The sequence below is a fragment of the Pleurodeles waltl genome, chromosome 5, assembly GCF_031143425.1.
Source record: "Pleurodeles waltl isolate 20211129_DDA chromosome 5, aPleWal1.hap1.20221129, whole genome shotgun sequence".
NCBI lineage: Eukaryota > Metazoa > Chordata > Amphibia > Caudata > Salamandridae > Pleurodeles > Pleurodeles waltl.
In genome coordinates this window covers 1,777,890,057-1,777,914,721 of record NC_090444.1, presented here as the reverse complement: position 1 = coordinate 1,777,914,721, position 24,665 = coordinate 1,777,890,057, and the positions used below count along the sequence as shown (strand labels likewise).

At 45.6% G+C, this 24,665-nt stretch overlaps 1 protein-coding gene across 2 annotated transcripts in view; it reads right to left on the bottom strand.

Moving 5' to 3' along the window:
• SUPT7L (SPT7 like, STAGA complex subunit gamma) overlaps positions 1–24,665 on the bottom strand; it is a 68,051-nt gene that overhangs the window by 6,159 nt on the left and 37,227 nt on the right. For both annotated transcript variants that reach the window (XM_069236230.1, XM_069236231.1), the window contains exon 4: positions 14,256–14,493. In XM_069236230.1, the coding sequence (XP_069092331.1) occupies positions 14,256–14,493 (238 nt within the window). The remainder of the gene's footprint in view (positions 1–14,255; positions 14,494–24,665) is intronic.

Genomic DNA, 24,665 nt, shown 5'->3' with positions numbered 1-24,665 from the left:
GCGAGGCGGTAGAGCGTCCGCAATCAAGGAACGCGCCGGAGATCAGAGAGGCGGGAGTTCCTGGCAGACAGGCCTCCAGGCGCTTAGGCCCGCGGTCTCCAGTGGGAACCGGTAACGCAGACTCACTTCCAAGCGCCCAGAAGAGGGCAACCAGGCGCCTGCCGCTCGCACACAATGAAAGCAGCAGCGCTTCAAAGCACCTCAGCAGACCACCCCGCTGCTCCATGCGCGAGAGCAGGGGTTATTTTTTTAATCCGCCAGAGGAATTTCGCTCACAATTTAGCAGCAGGGCTGCGAAAAGAGCTTTGCTGAAGTAAAATGGAAACGGCGTTCAGAGGACAATGGTGGCCAGCAGGTAGCGGCTCCCGCATCCCTAATGCTGGAAATCTTTACATCATCACGTCAAGTATGCAGAAATTGATCATTTAAAGGTAGACTGTGTGAATATTACTTATACAAGAATACGAAAATACAAAGTAAGCTGGCACATAATAACCTTTTGTCAACATTGTACTTTCTGTCCCTGATTTTTAGGGTTATTAAAAATCATGCCCCACAGAGACACTTACGTAAATGCAGTGACGGCTCGGGATATAATAAAGGAAGATTATTTGTCCGTTTTCAATGTTAGAATTATTCATGAGGACAGAAATCCAATTTTCGAGGGGCAAACGCATCACAGGGCCAGGACTGAAACAAGCATTTGCAAGGCAATGGGTCTCGCATTTGTTCGACTTAGAGCTGTTAGTGTTGTAAAGTCCTAACCGGACTTTTTTTGCCACATAAATTGAAAATGAAAGAAATACAGTTCTACATAAGGGAGCTGATTTAAAGCGCCACTCCATGAGCGTGAAGGAGCACACACAAAAGGAAAACAAAGTTTGCTCGCAGTCAAATGCATCAGCAATTATCCAATTATCTATGTAACTGGGTTGTGTCATGCAAAGAGCTCGACTACTGCCCAACAAGATTGCACTGCGTAGGAAATAAAAATAAAAAGTGGTCCAGAGGCCATGCAGAAAAAAATTGAGCCTCGTATGTTTTCAGTAGTTTACCGGTGCTGTCGAGGAGGGCTAAACACTGGAAAAGGCTTGCCTTTCACAAATGAAATCAAGTGAATTTTAAAAGGCAAGCCCACGAACCAACTAAACTGATGGGCGTGACATGGGATGGTTAAAAGCCCACAAAGAGATTACAACAGGGGCCAGAGCGCTTGCACGCTCGACCCCCCAAAAAAAAAAAAGGTATTCCTAACAAGCATTGACAAAGCCAATAGGTTTCGCCTAAGCAAGACCTATTGGCTTTGCCAATATGTTTAGCCATGTTGTACACCAGCCTGGCTGCTGATCAGCATGGCTAAAAGTAAGTGGCATAGAGGAGAGTGGTGTGGAGTGTCGTACAGTGGAATGGCGAAGAGTGCAGTGGCAGAGAGTGTTGTGTATTGCTGTGGAATAGTGTGGATGCGCTTACAGTGGCATACGATGAAATAGCATAGAGTAGAGTGGACGGGTGCAGAGTGCATTGGTATAGTGTTGCAGAATATACTGGCAGTGACTTCAGCGGTGTACAAAGCACTGGCATAGTTTAGAGTGGTGCATAGTGGAGTGGCGCAGCGTAGAGTGGCGTAGAATGGAGCGAAGTAGAGTGGCGTAGAATGGTGCGAAGGAGAGTGGCGTAGAGTTGAGTGATGCAGAGGGCAGTGGCGCAAAGTCAAGTGTCAGAGTGCAGTGGCGTAGACTGCAGAGTAGAGTTGAGTCGCATAGAGAGCAGTGGCGTGCAGTGGTGCAGAGTAGAGTGCAGAGGCATACAGTGCAGTAGCACAGAGTGACGTAGAGCTCAGTGACAGAGCACAGTATTGCAGAGTAGTGTCAGAGTGCAGTGGTGTATAGTAGAGTGGTGTAGAGTACAGTGTTGCAGAGTAGAGTGCAGTGACAGACTGCAGCTGTGTAGAGTGCACTGGCAGAGAGCAGTGGTTTAGGGTGGCGTAGAATGCAGTGGTGTAGAGTAGATTGCGGCATAGAGTGGAGTGGTGCAGTGTAGAGTGCACTTACGTAGAATGGTATAGAGTGTAATGGTGTAGAGTGCAGTGGCATAGAGTACAGTGGTGCAGAGTAGATTAGAGTGGCGTACAGTGGATTGGTGTAGAAGGCAGGGGTATCGAGTTGAGTGTTACAGAGTAAACTGCATTGGCTTAGAGCGCAGTGATGTAGAGTGCAGTGTTGCAGAATGGCATACAGTACAGTGGAGTTGTGCAGAGTAGACTGGGGTGGTGTAGAGTAGAGTGGTGGAGAGTGCACCTGCATAGAGTAGAGTGTGAGTGCTGTAGCATGAAGTGGCGTAGAGTGCAGTGGAGTGGTGTAAAGTGGAGTGGAGTGAGGCAGAGTGGAGTATTCATGGTGTGGTAGCACACTGCCATTACAGACAACACATTTTCAGTTGAAATTACCATTACATGTGCACAGACATAGTTTTACTAATAAAACTATACAGTGCACAGACGAAAATGTGTGGAAATTGCATCACCTAGTTGTAGGAGGCTGGACTGGCTTGTAGTGAGTACCAAGGGGTACTTGCACCTTGCACCAGGCCCAGTTATCCCTTATTAGTGTATAGGGTGTCTAGCAGCTTAGGCTGATAGATAATGGTAGCTTAGCAGAGCAGCTTAGGCTGAACTAGGAGACGTGTGAAGCTACTACAGTACCACTTAGTGTCATATGCACAATATCATAAGAAAACACAATACACAGTTATACTAAAAATAAAGGTACTTTATTTTTATGACAATATGCCAAAGTATCTTAGAGTGTACCCTCAGTGAGAGGATAGGAAATATACACAAGATATATATACACAATAGCAAAAATATGCAGTATAGTCTTAGAAAACAGTGCAAACAATGTATAGTTACAATAGGATGCAATGGGGAAACATAGGGATAGGGGCAACACAAACCATATACTCCAAAAGTGGAATGCGAACCACGAATGGACCCCAAACCTATGTGACCTTGTAGAGGGTCGCTGGGACTATTAGAAAATAGTGAGAGTTAGAAAAATAACCCTCCCCAAGACCCTGAAAAGTGAGTGCAAAGTGCACTAAAGTTCCCCTAAGGACAAAGAAGTCGTGTTAGAGGAATAATGCAGGAAAGACACAAACCAGCAATGCAACAACTGTGGATTTCCAATCTAGGGTACCTGTGGAACAAGGGGACCAAGTCCAAAAGTCACAAGCAAGTCGGAGATGGGCAGATGCCCAGGAAATGCCAGCTGCGGGTGCAAAGAAGCTTCTACTGGACAGAAGAAGCTGAGGTTTCTGCAGGAACGAAAAGGGCTAGAGACTTCCCCTTTGGTGGACGGATCCCTCTCGCCGTGGAGAGTCGTGCAGAAGTGTTTTCCCGCCGAAAGAACGCCAACAAGCCTTGCTAGCTGCAAATCGTGCGGTTAGCGTTTTTGGACGCTGCTGGGGCCCAGGAGGGACCAGGAGGTCGCAAATTGGACCTGAAGAGAGAGGGGACGTCGAGCAAGACAAAGAGCCCTCACTGAAGCAGGTAGCACCCGGAGAAGTGCCAGAAACAGGCACTACGAGGATGCGTGAAACGGTGCTCGCCGAAGTTGCACAAAGGAGTCCCACGTCGCCGGAGACCAACTTAGAAAGTCGTGCAATGCAGGTTAGAGTGCCGTGGACCCAGGCTTGGCTGTGCACAAAGGATTTCCGCCGGAAGTGCACAGGGGCCGGAGTAGCTGCAAAGTCGCGGTTCCCAGCAATGCAGCCCAGCGAGGTGAGGCAAGGACTTACCTCCACCAAACTTGGACTGAAGAGTCACTGGACTGTGGGGGTCACTTGGACAGAGTCGCTGGATTCGAGGGACCTCGCTCGTCGTGCTGAGAGGAGACCCAAGGGACCGGTAATGCAGCTTTTTGGTGCCTGCGGTTGCAGGGGGAAGATTCCGTCGACCCACGGGAGATTTCTTCGGAGCTTCTGGTGCAGAGAGGAGGCAGACTACCCCCACAGCATGCACAAGCAGGAAAACAGTCGAGAAGGCGGCAGGATCAGCGTTACAGAGTTGCAGTAGTCGTCTTTGCTACTATGTTGCAGGTTTGCAGGCTTCCAGCGCGGTCAGCAGTCGATTCCTTATCAGAAGGTGAAGAGAGAGATGCAGAGGAACTCGGATGAGCTCTTGCATTCGTTATCTAAAGTTTCCCCAGAGACAGAGACCCTAAATAGCCAGAAAAGAGGGTTTGGCTACCTAGGAGAGAGGATAGGCTAGCAACACCTGAAGGAACCTATCACAAGGAGTCTCTGACGTCACCTGGTGGCACTGGCCACTCAGAGCAGTCCAGTGTGCCAGCAGCACCTCTGTTTCCAAGATGGCAGAGGTCTGGAGCACACTGGAGGAGCTCTGGACACCTCCCAGGGGAGGTGCAGGTCAGGGGAGTGGTCACTCCCCTTTCCTTTGTCCAGTTTCGCGCCAGAGCAGGGCTAAGGGGTCCCCTGAACCGGTGTAGACTGGCCTGTGCAGAATTGGGCACATCTGTGCCCAACAAAGCATTTCCAGAGGCTGGGGGAGGCTACTCCTCCCCTGCCTTCACACCACTTTCCAAAGGGAGAGGGTGTCACACCCTCTCTCAGAGGAAGTTCTTTGTTCTGCCATCCTGGGCCAGGCCTGGCTGGACCCCAGGAGGGCAGATGCCTGTCTGAGGGGTTGGCAGCAGCAGCAGCTGCAGCTGCAGTGAAACCCCAGGAAGGGCAGTTTGGCAGTACCAGGGTCTGTGCTACAGACCACTGGGATCATGGGATTGTGCCAACTATGCCAGGATGGCATAGAGGGGGCAATTCCATGATCATAGACATGTTACATGGCCATATTCGGAGTTACCATTGTGAAGCTACATATAGGTAGTGACCTATATGTAGTGCACGCGTGTAATGGTGTCCGCACTCACAAAGTTCAGGGAATTGGCTCTGAACCATGTGGGGGCACCTTGGCTAGTGCCAGGGTGCCCTCACACTAAGTAACTTTGCACCTAACCTTTACCAGGTAAAGGTTAGACATATAGGTGACTTATAAGTTACTTAAGTGCAGTGTAAAATGGCTGTGAAATACCATGGACGTTATTTCACTCAGGCTGCAGTGGCAGGCCTGTGTAAGAATTGTCAGAGCTCCCTATGGGTGGCAAAAGAAATGCTGCAGCCCATAGGGATCTCCTGGAACCCCAATACCCTGGGTACCTCAGTACCATATACTAGGGAATTATAAGGGTGTTCCAGTAAGCCAATGTAAATTGGTAAAATTGGTCACTAGCCTGTTAGTGACAATTTGAAAGTAATGAGAGAGCATAACCACTGAGGTTCTGATTAGCAGAGCCTCAGTGGGACAGTTAGGCACTACACAGGGAACACATACATATAGGCCACAAACTTATGAGCACTGGGGTCCTGACTAGCAGGGTCCCAGTGACACATAACAAACATACTGAAAACATAGGGTTTTCACTTGAGCACTGGGCCCTGGCTAGCAGGGTCCCAGTGAGACAGTGAAAACACCCTGACATACACTCACAAACAGGCCAAATGTGGGGGTAACAAGGCTAGAAAGAGGCTACTTTCTCACACTAGTGTAATGATTTGTTCTGATCATATTAAAGTATTTGTTTCCAACAAATATCAGAAATAAATAAAAAATGTAATTCATTTGTGTTCCTAATTCTGATATATTCTGAAATACTTACATAGTTCATTTAGATGTTATCATGTCCTAAACAAAAACACTGTCTTATACCTCCAGTATCCAGCAAGACTGTCACGTAAATCCTCTCACTTTGAAATCAGGGAGGGAAAAGTAAACAAGTGGGAAGACAGCTCCTGACATTTGACCTCGGTCTTGGAATGCACATCAAACGTGACGAGATAAGAACAAGATTTATGTCTGCTTACAGAAAGGGAGCACTCAGAAGAATACTGCAAATAAGGTTTGGGCAAGGGAAGGTACGAACTCTAGCTGGACAGCCTAAAACAAATAAAGTCAGCAAATGGAAAACAAGAAAACGTGAGCTACAAAGTCGAAGGCACACAAAGGGCAGAATGCATTCCTAGGTCAGCTTTCTGAATGTCCCAAGATGTCTTTAGGAAACCAGACTGTCTGGTAGGCTGCAACCTAAAAAGCAGAAAGCAACATGCCTTCTATAGGATTTTTATAACCATCCCTGCATGAATGTAAGGGGAGTTTGCAATATGGAATTGTACAACATTTGCAACATCATCATCAACAGTGAGACCACTGTCAATGTCCTTGTGTATGTGTAAAACTGGAGCTGCAACTGTTCTCTGAAAAAAATGCCCTACTGAATGCCTACCCTACTTCCATCTGCCTGTAATAATGAATTGCACACTACCACGTGCAAGGTGCACCTTGTCATAGGTGGGTGGGGTGTACATACCAACCTCAACCCCCTGTTGCATGGAGCCTAAATGCACAGCCGCCCATTTACAGGTGTTAAAACGAAAAACATGGTCGTATGGTGCATTATACAGTACAGTTTTTCTAAATATACTTACACAAACCAGTCTGCAGACAGCCCACCATTTCTAAGCAGCAACAAATTATGCATAAATAAATCTGAAAGAAATGTGCGTATGATAGGAGCATAGGGTGTGCCAAAGACATTTGTGCCTCTCTGCCTTATAATGTGTGGTACTACCCTCAAATACAGAATGTCAATTATAAAATGCATGTCGGATGATTACTTCTGAATGAATTAATGAACGTTCAAGGTGATGTAACGCCCATTATTGTCCTGTGCTAGCTAATTAAAATCCGTGAAACAGAAATAAAAAATACTACTATCATATGCCATAATAGACTAGAAATGCCTCCTATCAAGACTGGCACTTCCACTCACTGTCCTGCACTACAACGGTAAAGGCCTTGCTGGAAACCTCATTCTTCGTACAGGTAGAAAAAATATGCCTCTTGATAAAGACAAGGAACATTGAAAATGACCTGTAATTCAAGACAGTCCAAAAAATATGGTTCTTCCTCAACATGCTATAAATGGTGCCGTCCCCATTGCAGATGGAATCTTTCACCATCACAGGAGCGCAGGCATCACTGAACAAGGTTAATATCTACCTTATTACTGGCACCAAACAATCTTGAGCATGGTAGGCATGAACAAATGCACAGCCAGCCCTCAGTATGTATGGTTCCTAGTTTGATCCATTCCTGTCGCGTGTGCTAGGCCACACGCGGGGTACCATTTTTGTGTGGGAAGAAATGCAGAAAGGCAGAGTGGGAGGAGTTTTGTAGATCCCAATGCATTCTGTAAGTTTCAGTCACAGGAAAATGTGTGAGTTTAGGCAAAATCTTGTTGGGCACTGTAGGTAAGAACACCTGGAATCCATGCAAGGCATACCACCCTGGACTCCCATAGGTCTCAAAAATGTCTGGGTTTAGTAGGTTTTCCTGGCGGGAGCCACCTCCATTGCAAAAACGTAATTATTATTTTTTTAAACAGGAAATGCTGATGTCTCCACGCTGCATTTTGGAGTATTCTGTGTCACAGACGCTATGCCAAGCCGCACAACTGAAGCAGCGTTTTTAATCAGAATAAGTGTAGGAACACAGAATAGTATAACATTAGTTGTTATAAACTCAATTTCTTTCTAATATTAGCTTGCAAATGTAAGCCAGTGTGCAAGAAGGATCACATTTTGCAAATTGCCCTCTGAACCATAGTATGGATAACCCCAAATCCAGAACTCTACAAATATGCACATTTCCTAAACTCATTATCTTGTGTACAAAATACATTGTTTTTCTTCATACCTCTTCCACATTTTACCAGATAAAATGAAGTTTGGTTGGTACACAATGAAAAAATCAAGTTGTTTGCTCTGGGTATCGCATGTTTTTGGACAATCAACAAAGCCTATGTATCCTTTTAACCAGAAGGGTCTGATGGACCCAATGGTGTGTTCTTTTGTAAAGTAGCCATCTGAGCCAAATGCTATTTTTCTACATATTTTCATTATTTTTTATTTCAAGGATTGCTTTCTTTTAGAAAATCACTAGCAACCTACAGAAATGATGACTCGCTGAATTTAGGATTTTGTATGTTTTTCAGAAATGTAAGGTTTTCCGAGTTCAACCAAGGGTTCTACACTTCTTTCTCCCATAAACTGCAAGTAGGTTGAAACCGTACAAAATAGGAAAAACTGAGAGTTAGAAAAACACAAAAACTGTGGTAAAAAAATGTTTTTCTTTTCGTGAAAGATGGTGATCTTAACACAGCAAATCTTTTGTTGATAAAAGTCTTAGCAGTTAAGAGGCTAGAGCCTCAGCCTCCTGCCTTTCCTGTACTGACATCCAAACCTCATTACAGGACAGTCAATAGGCTGAGAGAGAGAGGCCACAACAGCACTGTCCTTGAGATCAGTAGTATACTGTCCCAGCAAAACTTCCCCTTGTGTCAGAAGCATCATTAGACCAAGAGAGAGAAGAAATAACATGCTTATGGCTGGTTTGAAAAGGGCTGACTTGCAACTTGCAGAGGTGCTACCAAAGGACTGATGAAGGTGAGGGGACAACAATAACTTGCATCGGTAAGGTTCAGGAAAGTGAGGTTTTAAGCCACATTTCCAATGCAAATTTTCACAGAAAACCAGACTGGTTTGGAGATACCAGAGTATAATGTTTTGGCCATCACACTGCCAGTTGAAAACCAATCTGCTAATTCTTTTTTAGTCGCAGTTCAATGCATTGTTTTTAATTCAGATCTAAAGGGGTTCATTGCATTCATTATACCATACTATCTGATACCTCCCCCTCAAAACACCATGACATCAAGAGGAAAGAACTACAGCAACTAAAATGCTTACGCTTTAACGCAAGATCCATGAACAAAATTCATATCAAAATTTTTGACCTACTCTAAGAAACTACACCAGACCTCATTTACATTATGGCCCTGTGACGACTTGGCATGCCATAAAGCCACCCTACCTGAATTTCGTAACATACACAAAATCGTATTGTATTGTGATGTAGCCTGACAATCATCCACAAACAACACCAAAAATAATACATATCAGAAACCTTACAATGGATAAAGGCAAATCCTTGCTGAGACGATGTCACCCCTCTCCAACTATAGCTTACTCCTTACTCTTGATATATAGACTGACACCCACCAGCCTTGTCTTTACTAGATACCAGCCTTGTCTTATTAGATACCGTGACCAGAGCCATCTGACCTACCCAAACCTATATGTTAAAAGGGATCCCAACATACAGATTCATAAGAAAAATTGAACAACAACTACAGCTATCACAACCACTATAGAGGTCTTCCAAGTTCAACAAATTGTTTCTGGCCCAACTCACTCTGCTGGATGTAATTTTGCCTTATGGACAAGTCACAATGACACACAAGTAAGCTGTAGTGATTATGTCATTTGATTTAGCACCAGCACACCTATCAACGACAACAGTTCAAAGACACCAACAACAAATGTTGATACAATTGAAAAAACTAGGCCTTCGAACAATCAACTTCCATCTTCAAAGAACCCCAACAAATATATGACCTCAAGACATACGCACCTTCGACAACTTGAACTCGAATGCTTTTGGACAAATAGATACTGATAAAACCCACATACACGATTAGCCACTAAAAGAACATCAGATGGAGTAATGACAACATCAAAAGAATGAAAACACAACTCAATATACTGCAACACTAGTGGAAAGAATCAAGAGCTAAAAAAGACAAAATCACACTACGCCACTATAACAGAGCCAACAGAATAGCCATCAGAGCCACCAAAGCTAAGTACAGTACTGCAGCCAACTACCATTCTAAGGAATCCCACGAGATTCTAGCAAAAGTCAAGAACCATGTGTGTGCCAAAAGATTGAAACACCACAATAGCAAGACTTCTGTGAGAAAATATTCATGGAACTGATGTCAAAAAAAATAATAATAATAAAAATAAAAAAAAAGATAGAAAGAGCATAGACAACACAACCCCAACACATGTCACAACCACCACAGAAAGAGACTAAATACTTTGAATATGCTCTCAGAAAAAAGATTTCCTACACATTATCATCGCAAGCAGACAATCGGGATCACCTTCAGACCCGGCACCTCCAAAGAATCTTTGAAATTATCCTTCGCACAACTTGTGCAGGGGAGGTTCCTAAAAGCGTGGACGTGCACGTTCTTTTTAGGTATGGAATCCATTTGGTCTTGCCCAGCCCTGTGATACTCGATTGCAGTGTCTGTTGTTGAAATACATGACCCTGATGAACCATTGTTTTTCTTATTTTATGCAATGTAAGCTTGGAACGCAACATGATGCAAGGCTTGCTCAAGAGACAGCACTCATGATTAATCATAGCATGCTAGCTCAGCAATAACATACTATTTAAGGATAGGACACCTGCTATTTGGTTCATGTATTTCTCAATTTTGAAAGTCCCCACTGTCACCATGTAGGACAGGTGGGCTATCATTATGTATTTGCTTATCGTTCAGTATTTATCTCTAATTTGACTGGTTCTTACATATAGACGTTATGAAATCTTGACTATGATTGTCAAGAAATGATCATATGCTCAAAACATAGTTGGACAATTGATGGAATGCCTAGTTACATCTTTTGCGGTTTGCAAGAATAAAAGATAATATTGAAGTTCTGCAATTTGGACTGCTGGCTTTTCAAGTCCTGTCCTCTGTCCTCGTGTCACGTTAAATACATTTTCTTTCTATGTATTAATTGGTTTGCCTTTTGATTACATCGAGACTTCTACATTTTTGGTGGAGAACGCTGCCCGAGCTGTGACATTTGCTCCTGTTGCCCTACGCCTCGGGCCTGGGTACCTGCATGCCCAGTCACCTCCATCCTTCTGTACTGCTTTCCCTGGAGAGGGGGGGCTTGATGCTGCTGTGAGTACACATCACATCCTTGTTAGGTTCTCACTCCCATGCCCTCTGTTTCTCTTTTTTTCCTCCCCTCCTCATGGAGTTGTTTTTTTGGGATTATCTTTTGCATCTTTATCCCTTTGGGGTGTTCGGCTTTTCTGGCCATTGTTTACTGTTTGCTTTGTCATGAGTGGGATGGTTGTCCGATAAATACGGTTGCTACGGATTTGGAGGCAGTGGTCCTCGCAGGACTGCCTCCATGGCAGAGGAGGCCGTGGACCAGTGTCAGTGATACACGCCTCCTTGAGTGAGAGGAGCGGGTGGCGTTCCCTTTGATTTTCACAGTTGGTGGGGCTGTGGGTGCAGGTTGTGCACTAGGTGTGGTATTTTCTGGCCAGTTTGAGGGTGGTGTGGTCTGCGCGGTCCGGCAGGGAGGTGGTGCGCTGCGGGTTCGCCTGTCACCACCTCCTCTTGGTTCTTCTGTTCCTGGCGGGTGTTTCCCATCGGCACAGAACGCTGACTGGTGTGCTGGATGCCTAGTGCCTGGGGGGAGTCCAGTTGTCCCCAGGTGCCGTGGGTACAAGAGGTGGGTGGCAGTTACTGTTTTCAGTTTATCATGTGTATAATGTATACATATATATATGTTTCGTATCACATGTCGCCTTGACCTTATTGAAGCACGATTTTTCACATTGCTGGATATTTGCACAGATAATACAATGGAAAAAACTAGGCCTCCGAACAACTTCCATCTTCAAAGAACCCCAACAAATATATGACCTCAGGACATATACACCCTTGACAAATGGAACTCTATTGCTTTGGACAAATAGATAATGATAAAAAAAAAACACATCCACGGTTAACCAAAAAAAGAACATCACATGGAGTAACAACGACATCAAAAGAATGAAAACACAACTCAATATACTGCAACACTAGTGGGAAGAATCAAGAGCTGAAAAAGACAAAATCGCACTACGCCACTATAACAGAGCCAACAGAAGAGCCATCAGAGCCACCAAAGCTAAGTAGTACTGAAGCCAGCTACCATTCTAAGGAATCCACGAGATTCCAGCAGAAGTCAAGAACCGTGTGTGTGCCAAAACATGTAAACACCACCATTGCAAGACCTCTGTGACAAGATCATCATGGAACTGATTCAAAAAAATAGAAAGACAGAACATTTCCTTGAGAAGAACACAGATAACACAACCACCACAGAAAGAGACTAAATACTTTGAATATGCTCTCAGAATATGCTCTCAGAAAAAAGATTTCCTACACATTATCATCGCAGGCAGACAATCAAAATCACCTTTAGACCCGTCACCACCAAACCTTATTTGAAATTATCCTTCGCACAACTTGTGCAGCGGAGGTTCCTAAAAGCTTGCTCAGCAAGTACCTGGAACTAGGTTCGCTCCCGACCAAACTGAAAACGTGCTACATTAGATCCCTCCTCAAAAAGGAAAACCTCAACCCATCTGGCCTTCAAAACTACAGAACTGCATCAAGCATCCCAATCCTAGGAAAAATATTTGAAAGAACAGTGTTTAAGGAGCTTTCAAAATTTACAGACAAAATGCCTTAATGTGAGACCAACTATATGGCTTTAGACCTATCAGCCATCACAGCCATGAAGGATTACATAAAACACACAGTGAACAAGAATAGTGGCTGTTCTCTTCCTTCTGGACCCTAGCAGCTGCAATCAACATGATCTCTCACCACAAGCTATTACATAAAAATGCTGTAAAATGGTTTGCTTTTTCCACTCAGATGGAAGGCGTGGCTTACCTACCACCTTTCACATCTGCTCTTCACATCCACTGTGGCATCCCTCAGACTTGTAATTTCCAGTCTTAACTATACCTACAGCCTATACCTTGGAGCACCCAGTTTCGATAGCAAAATACAACTAATCTACAATGCTGCCACAAGACTCCTTCTCAGCCTTCACCCAAGAGAATGCATGAGTCCAGCACTGCAATCACTCCACTGGCTACAAATGGCTAAAAAAGCCAATTTCAAGGCACTGTGCATTGTCCAGAGAGCACCCCAAGGAAAATTCCACTGTTGCTACAAGGTAAATTCAAGCAAAACAAAAAACAGGACACTGTGTAACAGGCTTGCACCAAGGGTCACCTAACCAGATTCCTTTAAGAAATCCCCAGAGGCACTGCTTTCTCACTAGAAGCCGCCAAGCTCTGGCACTCGCTACCAGCAAAGATTCAGGTTATTCAGGAGACACATTTCAGAGGTCGGTTGAAAACATTCCCATTTCAAAGATAACTACATCTTCACACAACCCTGTAATAGAACCTGGAAGAATAATCACACCCTTGAGTACAATCTACAGTTTACAGACAACAGATATGGTACAGCCCAACCAGCACTCTATTTTCTATATCCAGGTAAGTTAAGTTATAGTAATGTCAATTCATATAACCTTTCTGCCCTAACCCAACACTAGTACCAAAACACTCAGCAGTTGGCAGCCAACTGGAACTCATACAGGCTGTACAATAACTCCCTTATAAGGCTTAATCCTCTAACACACACACATAAGACATATATGCTACGGGTCTTGTCCATCACTCAGTACTGTAAAAGCCCATAAACCAGCCATCACAAAATGAACAGGCATGGTATAAGTGAAGTGATCTGCCACATACTGCTGGCCAATCGGCGGTCTCAACTAGTCCACTACTGCAGATCCCAACTAGCTATATACTGTATCCACTGGTGTACATCTCATAATGATATTCAGTTATAGGATGATAAGAACAGTCCATTCGAGCAGATTTACCCACCACATTTCTCTCTAACCAAGCCTGTTCAGGAGCATAAGTTTCACACAAATTAGCAGGTTGGACAACCCAGTGCAGTAACCAGTTAAGCAGACGGACCACAAGAAATACCAAAAAGGGAACCGAAATTTCCTAAAAACTGCCAACTTACTGAAACCCATAAATTGGACATCTGTATTGCACCAATTTTCATCCACCACACTGCTAAGTACCAAGTACCATAACACAATAACTGTATCTCTAAGGTCATCACACACACACGACATGAAGAAGCTTTGCAAACAGGATCCAAAACAAATACAAAAACACCCTTCCAATCACACGCCCCACAAGGTGCAGATTGTTCACCATGTATCCAAGGGCTTCAGTGCCCTTCATAGAGGTATTAAGCGCCACATAAATGCTGCAATACATTTCTAACCTGGATTATTAAAACTTTCACATCACAAGCATGCCTGGTGGGAGCCTGCATAACTGCTCACTTCATTTATTTTGAAAGAAATCAATCTCTTACCTGATGCCTGAGGTGAGGATTCTGCCTCCAGGTTGGCAGAGAAGCGTTCGTTTGGGGCTCCAAGGACTCCAACCGGCAAAGACTGGTCTCCGGAAGCCAAATCACCCTCCAACTCTTCACTGATCGGGAAGGCAATGTCGCTGACAGGCTCCTCTTTAATCTTTGGGGGTTTAGTGTCTTCTGATGCCTTCTCTGGACTAACAAGCTTCTCATACTCTTCAGAGAGCTGCTTGCTAGACTGCAGGAGAATTTACAATTTACAGGTCATTGACGTGAAAGCACATTACAAAGCTATCTATAATAAGTCATTTCTGAGCAGTACCTTTCTCAGAGTATAATTACCACCTGTATCATTACCACTTCTATCTAAGATATTGCATGTGTACTCCTACTAAACTTTTGAAATTAATTTGGCACAAAATATAGGTATTACCCTTTGAGATGCACCCTGGCACACTCCCACAACAGCAGGGATAATCATCTTGGTACAGAAAGGTTCTCCAATATCTTTCTCTTTGCCCACTACCCAAGCTATCGGGGGGGCTCCTCCATTAGGGCAGAGAAGCGTCGCCCCCCTCTCCCACCAGCAGCAGCAGCTGCAAAACATTTAAAAGAAAACAATAATAAACTTAGTTTATTATTGTTTTCTTTTAACGGGGCGGGCCACAGGGGTGACAAGCAGATAGGGTAGTTCACAGTACTCCCCCTCAGAGGGCATGTGTGTTTGGCCGGCGATCTCGGGCCGGCCAAAAACACATGCGCAATAGGCTCTCTCCAGGCCAGCAACCTGGTTGCTGGGCTGGAGAGAGCTTGCACATGTTCCCAGTATGCCTGGTAGCACCGGCTGGGCGCTCCCAGCCAATCCTGACGCTGCTTTGAGTAGCGTCAGGAATGGCAGCAGGGCAGGCTGGGAGCCTGTCCCTGCACCCGGCTGATGCAGAGGAGTGGAGCAGCTGCGTGCAGGTAAGTTCATTTTTTAATTTAAAAATGTTTTTAATATTTACCCTGTAGCGACTGCCCCCTGCCCCCACATGCCGCCCCACCCCCTTTAACACCCACAAGCTGCGACTGCAAGCTGTGTATCATCTTCTTACCCAGGGCTCTTATCCCAGATGTCTCCAGCATAGGGTGATACTACACCGTGGCTCTTCCTATTTTTGTCTATCAAGCCAGGTTTACAGAGCTTTTGCACAGTTTTTCTCCTACCCTGTAACATTTTAGTTTAACCTTAGACATTTCATGTATGCACTGTTCTTATGCCTGGAAGAAAATATGTATTCTCTGCCTATTGCTTTAGAAATGTTTTAGGACTTGCTTACACACTGCTTCAGCTGTCTGACAAGAGCTCAGGCCATCACACAACACATACATATACACCATAGAACACAGGAATGGAAAAGGAGTTTTGGTCAGCCCTTCTTTAGGCTTTCCCTGGCTTTAGGCATTGACTGACAAAGTTGGCCTTCAGAGTTGCTTTCAGCCCAAATCCTTTTGCAGATATAAATGTTAACATCCGAGTTATTCAACTAGCAATGACTTTGGAGCCGAGAGCTAATTATCTTGAAGGTGGCATTCAGGCGGAGAATTACTCCTCAAAGCAAGCTGAAGTCGGGTCTTAGACTACATTTCTGCAGCTCCACTTCCTTAGCATCCCCGCTAGTGTATGTAACCACAGGCGTTGAAGTGCTAGAGATCTTCGGTGGTGCTTGGCTCAAGACAGATTGCATCCATTGGTCTCCAGGTCCCATTGCCTATCTCCGAGTCCCTGCAGCACCAGATTTCCTAAGGCTCTTCAGGGATAGTCTCCAATAAGTCCCTGTATTTGTATGATTATGGCAGTGGGCAGTGCAGCCTGTGTAGCAGCACCAGAGGACATAGACTGAGTGCAGCATTAGTTTAGAAAAGTGATTCCAACTAAAGACAGGTATTATTGTATTCAGAAATCGGCATATGCTAATTAGTAGTGAGTCATGCTGCAGAATGATTCTAAAGCACTGTAATAACTGACGTACCTTGTGCCCAACCGCGTTCATGTCAGTTTCCTTATGTGTAATGCTTCCCCCATTACGATGAGATTACATGTGCCATTTTAATGGGTTTTTTTGTCTGATGAGTCTCAGATAACAGGACTCCATCCCATGCTCTTAAATGGTCCACATGACAACGTACCCAAACGCCGGAGATTTATCTACACAATCATGTGTACAGCCCCCAAAGCAAGGCAGCTACAGATAAAACACCTGTCATAGAAATCATCTCAGGACATCCTCTAAACTGTACTTGTCCTGATTGCAGAAATCTGAAGTTACAACCCTATACAGCAATGGTCACAGTTTCAGAGACCTCTTGGTATTGAAATTGTGCTGTTAGGGTGAAAAGGGGGGGGCTATATCTGTCTGACGCTCTTAAGCAAGTACCAATCATGTAGCCATGTGGACAGGACCACCAGTAGTTTCTGGGAACACATACCTGCCAAGGGGCCTCATCACAGTATTTTGTAATCTGTGGATAGATATTCTTTTGCCAAAGCAGACGTCCCTTTGGCTGCATATTGGCCACCCTCAAAGTAGTCCTGGAATATGTGTATTGCACACACCATTTCTCTGCAAGCAGTTTCAGGCACACCCGCTGCTCTCAGAGTTGCAGGCCACTGGATGCATACATTTTAATGTCCTGAAGCACACACGCCTGCCCTGTGCTTGGTCCAGGGATTCACTCAGTTGTGCAAGCACTGCTTGCATCCTCATCTTTGGGGACGCCATTAAAGGCCTGTGTTGGTCACATGGGCTATGGCTTCATCTTTGAAGCAAAATACAAGAACAGTTGTCAAATAGGCACACAATAACAAAGCAGATGAAAATGCTTCACTGATGATCAACTCTTACAGAGTGATTTAACATGCTCCCATACTCTGAGCAGTGTACAGGCGGTTCACGTCACGAACCAGAATCTCTGTGCTTGCTCTTCCAGTACACCACTCAATGAGGAATCCCAGAACAAGACAGGACATCGCTATCTATGCCTTATAGGTCCTTACCAACACCTGCACTTTTATAATCAATTATGTTGTTTCTAGCTTTGTTTCCAATCTTTCAATGGCCTAGCATAAATAAATATTTTACATATGGCTGTACCACAGCAATTGCTTGTGCTAATACTGCCATTACTTTTCCTTTGGGCAACACACTGTCTCATGTCCATTTCCTGGTGTTTATGTACCGTAATTGGCTTGGATGGATCTTTTATCTGTGCCCCGATTCCAGGATAAGTCACTCAGTTACCACCATGAACTACACCACCACCTTTACTTGCATTTTAAAAGTATAAACAAACGTTCCTTCACTTTCAAAATGTTTCTACTCCTGGACCTATAGTTGCCGTTTAAATAGCCATTATTGCCACTTTATTTGCAAAAACGTATTTGCTTTATTAGCAGAAATTACTACTAGTGAATGCTTCAAATCAAAGTGCTGTACTAAGAACTACAAAAATGCAACCAAATAAAATATGAGGCTGTAAAGAAGGAAGGGGATGCGATTCCAGCAATAATAAAATGGGTGCAATTGTGCGGGACATCCATGTAAAGGACAGTGACATTAGCGGTTATTCCTTTGTTCCCACAAATCGCCCATATCCACCTGAAACTAAAAACTTTAATTGACCAGGACGACGTTCATTGCAACAGTTTGAAAAACATGTTGTATTCTCTTAAATCTGGCTTAGACTGCTGCTGCTCTGACTAGCATGGCTGCATAACAGCAACCTAGTGTATGCATCTTCTATTCTCAACAGTGGAGTCACTTCCTGGTCCATTTATTAAATACATGTGGTAATACTTTTATTCATAAGTACTGTTCGTAAACTCTTCACCATCTCTCTAAAAGATTATCAAAATATGCATACAGGAAGTAAGCAGAATAGATATTTGGTAAAGTGTCCTTTGAAATAATTCACATGACAATGTTTGTCTGAGCAGGTCAAACGTATACTCCATTACCTCCTGTCCCTCCCTCGCTTTCCTTTTAACCAATGAGGCCTCCCGCCTCCCCCCTAGACCCTCCCTTCCCCTTTCAAACCCCCCCCCCCACCCTTATCCCCTCCTGTTCTTTTGTCTAGCCCACGCTAGATGGTTTTCTTTCCCTTTCTTACCAGCACGGCGGGGCCTGGAGGTCGTCGGTAGAGGCACTCCTCAGGACGCAGAGCTCCGCGAGGAGTGCGCCGGCTGGGTCGCGTCTTTGACGAGCAGCATGGCTGCTCGGGAGGCGTGTACTGGGGGCCGGCTGACGGAGTCTGCCGGCCCTCTGTGGCTGGGGCGTCGGTTTCCGGGTTTCCGTGCCGCGGGGAACTGAGGGACTTCGATTTTGAGCTGCTCTTCAGGTAGGACGGGCGTTCTTCCCGTGGTTTTTATGAATTTGGCCACAGTAGTTGACCTTTTTAGGGATTGGTGGAGCCCTGTTGGGGGAGGACCAGGTGCCTATATACAGGGTAGTTTTTTGGGGTGAGAGTCAGTGTTATTTGGTGGTTTATCATGCCTAAAGTTCCAGCGAAAAGACGTAGGATTGTATCTTCCTCCTCGGAGGAGGAGGGAGGTGAGGCTAGCATTGCTACTCCTGAGACCTCACAGTTACCAGGCAGGGGTACTCCCCTCATGTCCAGAGAGGAGGTGCAGGATATGATTGAGGTGGCTGTTACCAGGGCACTGCAAGCAGGCGTGGCCAGGACTGGTCAGCCTAAGCCTGCGCACTCATCGGTAGCGGCGAGGAAGTCCTCATCGGAGAGTGAGGATGAGGCCCCATCAACGTCATCTGGGGGGAAATATGTTTCCAGAGAAGAAAGGTGGGAAGTGATGGCACATGTTCGGGACAATTTGGGTTTCCCAGTGTTTCAACCTACAAACTCGGATTCTCATTTATTTCCTCAATATCAGACACCTTCGAAGTTTGCCATGCCTTTTCTGGGACCTGTGAAGGATATGGTGTTTCGTGAGTGGAAGGATGTGGATAAGGCTCAGGTTCCAAGATTCCTTCAGAAACTTTACTTGCTTGAGGGTGAGGAGGTTTTACCTCCTTCAGTACGCCTGGATTCTATTTTGGCTACGCTGATTGGCAAAACGGCAGTCAATCCGGAGGATTGTGTGCCTACGGATGCCACAGACCGTAAAGTGGATTCAGGTCTTAAGAGGGCTTTTGCTGCGGAGAATCTGGCGCTGAGGGCAGGGATTTATTCTGCTTATGCGTCACAGTCATTGGTACAAGACTTTGATAAACTGGCGGTGGCTGTACAGGAAGGGGCGGAATGTTCAGAGCTCCTGGCTGGTATGGGGCAGCAGGCCAGATTGTTGGCTGATGTGTCTTCGGATGTGGTCCGTACTTCGGCTCTGGCGTCTGGGTCTTTGATTGGGGCTCGTAGGTCCCTCTGGTTGCGTTCCTGGAAGGCTGATCCAGGGGAAAAGGCAGCCTTGTTGAGACTGCCGTTTGAAGGTCGTAACTTGTTTGGAGAACAATTGCCATCCATGCTTTCCAAGGCATTTAAGGAGCGGAAGCATGCCTTACCTTATAAAGGGGGTTCTTCTTCGGGTAAAGGGTGGAAGAAGCATTCCAGATCTTCTCCTACTAGGGATGCTAAATCCTTTTCATTTAGGAAACGGCGTTTTCAGCCGCGTTTTTCGCCTAAGAAGTCTGCTCCTGCGACCCGGTGTGGTTTCAAGAAGGGGTCCTGACAATCACTGTGGGCCTGGCAGAGGGCCGGTTGGGGGAAGACTGAGTCACTTTCTTTCGGCTTGGGAGGCCAATGTAAACGATCATTGGGTTCTAGACATTGTGGCCAATGGTTATGTCATAGATTTTGTGAGGGTTCCTCCAGATTCAGGGGTACGTCCCACTCCTCTGCCTTCAGAGGGGTCACGGAGAAGAGCATTATTGGACGGAGTGCGGGACTTACTGGTCAAGGGAGCCATTTCCCCCGTTCCGCTAGACGAAAGGGGCCTGGGCACTTATTCGGTCTTGTTTCTTGTGCAGAAAGTTTCAGGGGGATTTCGACCGGTGCTCAATCTAAAGGAGGTGAATACCTGGATCAGGACAGTGCATTTCCGCATGCTGTCCATTCAGACTATTTTTCCATTGGTCAGGCAAGGGGACTTTCTGGTGTCACTGGATCTACAGGATGCTTACCTATACGTACCGGTGGCACGATCCTCTCAAAAGTTCCTGAGGTTTGCTGTGGGTCAGGACCATTATCAGTTTTACGTTCTACCTTTCGGTCTAAAATCGTCTCCTCGAATTTTCACAAAGGTGCTGGCTCCTCTGGTGGCTTTGCTTCATTCAGAAGGGGTGTTTCTGCATCCTTATCTAGACGACATTTTGATTCATGCTCAATCACGAGACCTGTTGCTGAGGCAGGTGGACCAAGTTCTGGGGGTCCTGCAAAACCACAGGTTTTTAATCAATTGGGAGAAGTCAGACTTAGTGCCGTCCCAGGATCTAGTTTTTCTGGGGGCTCGGTTTCAGACACTTCCAGGGTTGGTGACTGTGTCAGAAAAAAGGTTGGGTGTACTCCAGGCTTTGGTAACGAAGGTATTGTTGCTGTCTGCTCCCCGAGCTCTTCTGTGGTTGCGGCTGCAGGGTCATTTGGCATCAGTGATATTTCTGGTTCCTTGGGCACGTTTCCATCTCCTGTGCTTGATGACATGGTTCTTGAGAAGGTGGGCACCAGGGTCCGGTTCTCTGGAGGACAGGGTTCCAGGGTCCGGATTGATTCACAGAGAGTTGCAATGGTGGTTGGATGCAGACCACCTGAGGGTAGGGGTGTCTTTATCACCTCTGAGACCCGTGGTGGTGACGACGGATGCCAGATGCCAGATGGGGTCGGCTCAGATTCAGGGGTTTTGGTCCCCTCGGGAGGCGAGTCGGTCGTCGAATTGGCGAGAATTGAGGGCGGTATTCCTGGCTCTGATCCATTTCCAGGATTCCCTGAGGGGATCAGCGGTTCTGGTTCGCACAGACAACTTAGTGGCCAAGGCTTATGTCAATCGGCAAGGGGGGGACCAGGTCGAGGGCTCTGTTCAATTTAGTCAGAGAGATTTTTGTGTGGGCTCAGGAGTGGGTTCCTTCTCTCAGGGCTACGTACATTCGGGGGGTGGTAAATGTTCGGGCGGATCTGCTGAGCAGAGTGATTCCTTCCTCTCAACTTTTCTTTCTCCGGAAGTCTCTGTTTCAGCGTCTGGTTCGGCTTTGGGGTCTTCCAGTGCTGGATGTGTTTGCGTCCGCAGGGAATGCGAAAGTGGATCGCTTCTGCTCTCGGTTTCGGTGTCCCCAAGCATGGGAGGTGGACGGGATGTCGTGTCCTTGGCCGCAGGGCCTTTTGTATGCGTTCCCTCCTTTTCAACTACTCAGGGCATTTCTGTTACGAGTGAGGGATCTGGGGTCCAGGGTTATCCTCATTGCGCCACTTTGGCCGAGGGCGAATTGGTTCCCGTTGTTGAGGCTGATGGCGGACGGGAGGATGTGGCCTCTGCCCCTTTGTCCGTCTCCCCTGGAGTTTCCCTGCCTCCCATTGGGGTCATTGAGGAGGTTGCACTTGACGGCCTGCAAGTTGAACGACGGGGATTGACAGGTCTGGGGGTGCCTGTGGCTTTGAGTTCTACCTTACTGGCTTCAAGGAGATGTTCCACTTTGCTTTCTTATGGTCGACAGTGGAAGGTGTTTTCGTCATGGTGCTTAAGTCGGGAGTTGGATCCTACCTGCACTTCTATCTTTGAGGTGATGCAGTTCTTGCAGGACGGTGCTCATTTAGGGTTGTCAGTGGCTTCTCTTCGGGTACAGTGGGCAGCTATTCAGGCTTTCAGGGGACCATGGCGTAATCTTCAGGATGAAGGGCGCTTGATGCCTAGATTTTTTCAAGGGCTTATTAATTTATTTCCTCGCCCGGTACGTTCTTTTCCTTCATGGGATCTGTCCTTGGTTTTGGATGTGTTGACGGAGCCACCTTTTGAACCATTGGGGGACTGTGATTTGCGCCATCTCTCTTTGAAGACGTTCTTTTTGGTAGCCATTACTTCGGCTCATCGGTTGGGGGAATTGGGTGCATTGGCTTGTTCCTTTCCTTTTTGTAAGATTTTTCACGATAGGGTGGTTCTGGTTCCGGTGCCTTCTTTTATTCCAAAAGTCAATTCTTTTTTCCATTCACGGCAGGAGGTCATCCTTCCTTCATTTTGTCCGAATCCCTCCTCAAGGGAGGAGCTCCGTTTGCATTCGTTGGATGTACGCAGGGTTTTGTTAGAGTATCTGCGGGTGGTGGCTCCTTTTCGTAAGGGGGATTCACTGTTTGTTAATTTTGGTCCGGCTCGCAAAGGTGAAAAACCTTCCACGGCTTCCTTGAGTCGGTGGTGAGATCTTTAATTCTATTGGCCTATTCCTTGAAAGAGGTGGTTCCTCCTCAAGGGATTCAGGGGAGATCTACCAGAGGCATGGCGGCTACGATGGCGGAGCTTCAGGGGACGTCTGTGGTGGAAATTTGCAGGGCCGCCACTTGGGCTTCTCCTTCGACGTTTGTGCGTCATTACAGGCTGTCGGACTTGGGTAGTTTGGAGTCGGTGTTAGGTCACCGGGTCTTATCCTCTATGAGGTGATTTGTGGGATGATCTTGGTTCAGGATGTTAAATAAAGGTCTTGCAACTCGATGTCTGTCTCCTGTGTGTTTCTTGCTATGTCTCATTGGTTAAAAGGAAGGCGAGGGAGGGACGGGAGGTAATGCTTCCATTTTCTTACGATAATGGCATTACTCCTAGTCCTACTCCCTCGCCTTCCTTTTCCGTTCCCTCCCAACCTCCCGGTACGGACTGTCCGAGTTGCAGCTTGGGCTTGGTTTTTGTACAGGAGGGGATAAGGGTGGGGGGGGTTTTTGAAAGGGGAAGGGAGGGTCTAGGGGGGAGGCGGGAGGCCTCATTGGTTAAAAGGAAGGCGAGGGAGTAGGACTAGGAGTAATGCCATTATCGTAAGAAAATGGAAGCATTCCCTATGCAGGTCGGAATTTGCACCTGCCCATGGTCAGCATTGGGCACCAATGTTGCCACTGATTGAATGGAGTTTGCGGATCTCAAAAAAGTGTTTTTCTGAGTCTTATAACCTCCCTCTCCCTCCAAGCCAACCGACAGGACACTCCTTTCCCCACTCAAATCTCTTCCCCCATCGAGTGCATTCTTATGCTTGCGGTCTACAGAAAATTAATAATCTACCTGCTACTCCTTTCTCCTATCAATATGAGGAGCTTTACTGTAGAGGGATGAGTAAGACCATGGTCTTCATTTATACAATGCCACAAAGCACATCCATGGAACACAATCAATCGGTCATTTATTTGCATATAAAAAACTCGACGCCTTCACCATATAAAGCCACACATAATCAGGGTCCAAAATAATCAAGCTGAATGGAATCTCAACAGATAAATAAGGCTACCTGTAGGTCACAATAGGACAAATAAAAAACCTAATTTAGGAATTCCTTCTGTAACACTGGAAAAAAAAGGCAGATAAAAAGTGCCATTTAGGAATAGTTATTTTCGATCTGTATCTCAAATGTTGTTTGTGAAGCCCGCATGTAATCTAAGACGCTTGTTAGATGCCATCTTCATTTACTCCAATCTGTCCAGTTCCATCAATGACTATATTCTTTCACCATGGTCAGATCGTTTAGCAGTCCCTTTCACAATGGATCCAAGGAAACCACTTCTTATGAAATGAGGAAGAACGCTTTGCCATCATAACAGATTTGAATCGCTTTCCCTGTAAAGAAACTCTTGCACACAACGTTTCCCTTCCCTCTTAAGGCAATTTCCTAATTTTTATAGTGACGTCAACACAATTTTAACAGTTTTAGAGAATAAACTACCAGCATACCTTGACTCTTTTTTACCCACTAAGACAGTCTATTGCTCAACTAATCAAACACAAACCCAATCCATGTTTCAATAATGAGCTGGCGTCATTGAAACTTAAATCTTGTCAGGACCGAAAGACTCTGGAGAGCCAACTATGAACTCAACAATAAACATCTAAGTCTTCAAGCACTACATAAATATAGAAAAGGCATAATAAAACATTTGCTTAGAAGAATGTGAGTAATACACATTCCAAAATATTAATTCACCTACTATATCTGGGGAACTTTATATCATTATAAAGGCTTCCAACCTCACCTTCTGTTGATAAAGAATCTTGAGTCTCCTCAGGTCATATGCGCAAGACTATCACTTCATGACCAAAGTCAACATAATCAGAACTGATATAAACACCGAACACTACTTCTTGACTACTTCCTTCAACTCCTGCATCAAGCCTGTTCATAAAGAAGTTTTTGCTTTCAGACCTTTGAAGGAAATGGATGTCAGGTCGCTATCCATATTGCAAAAACC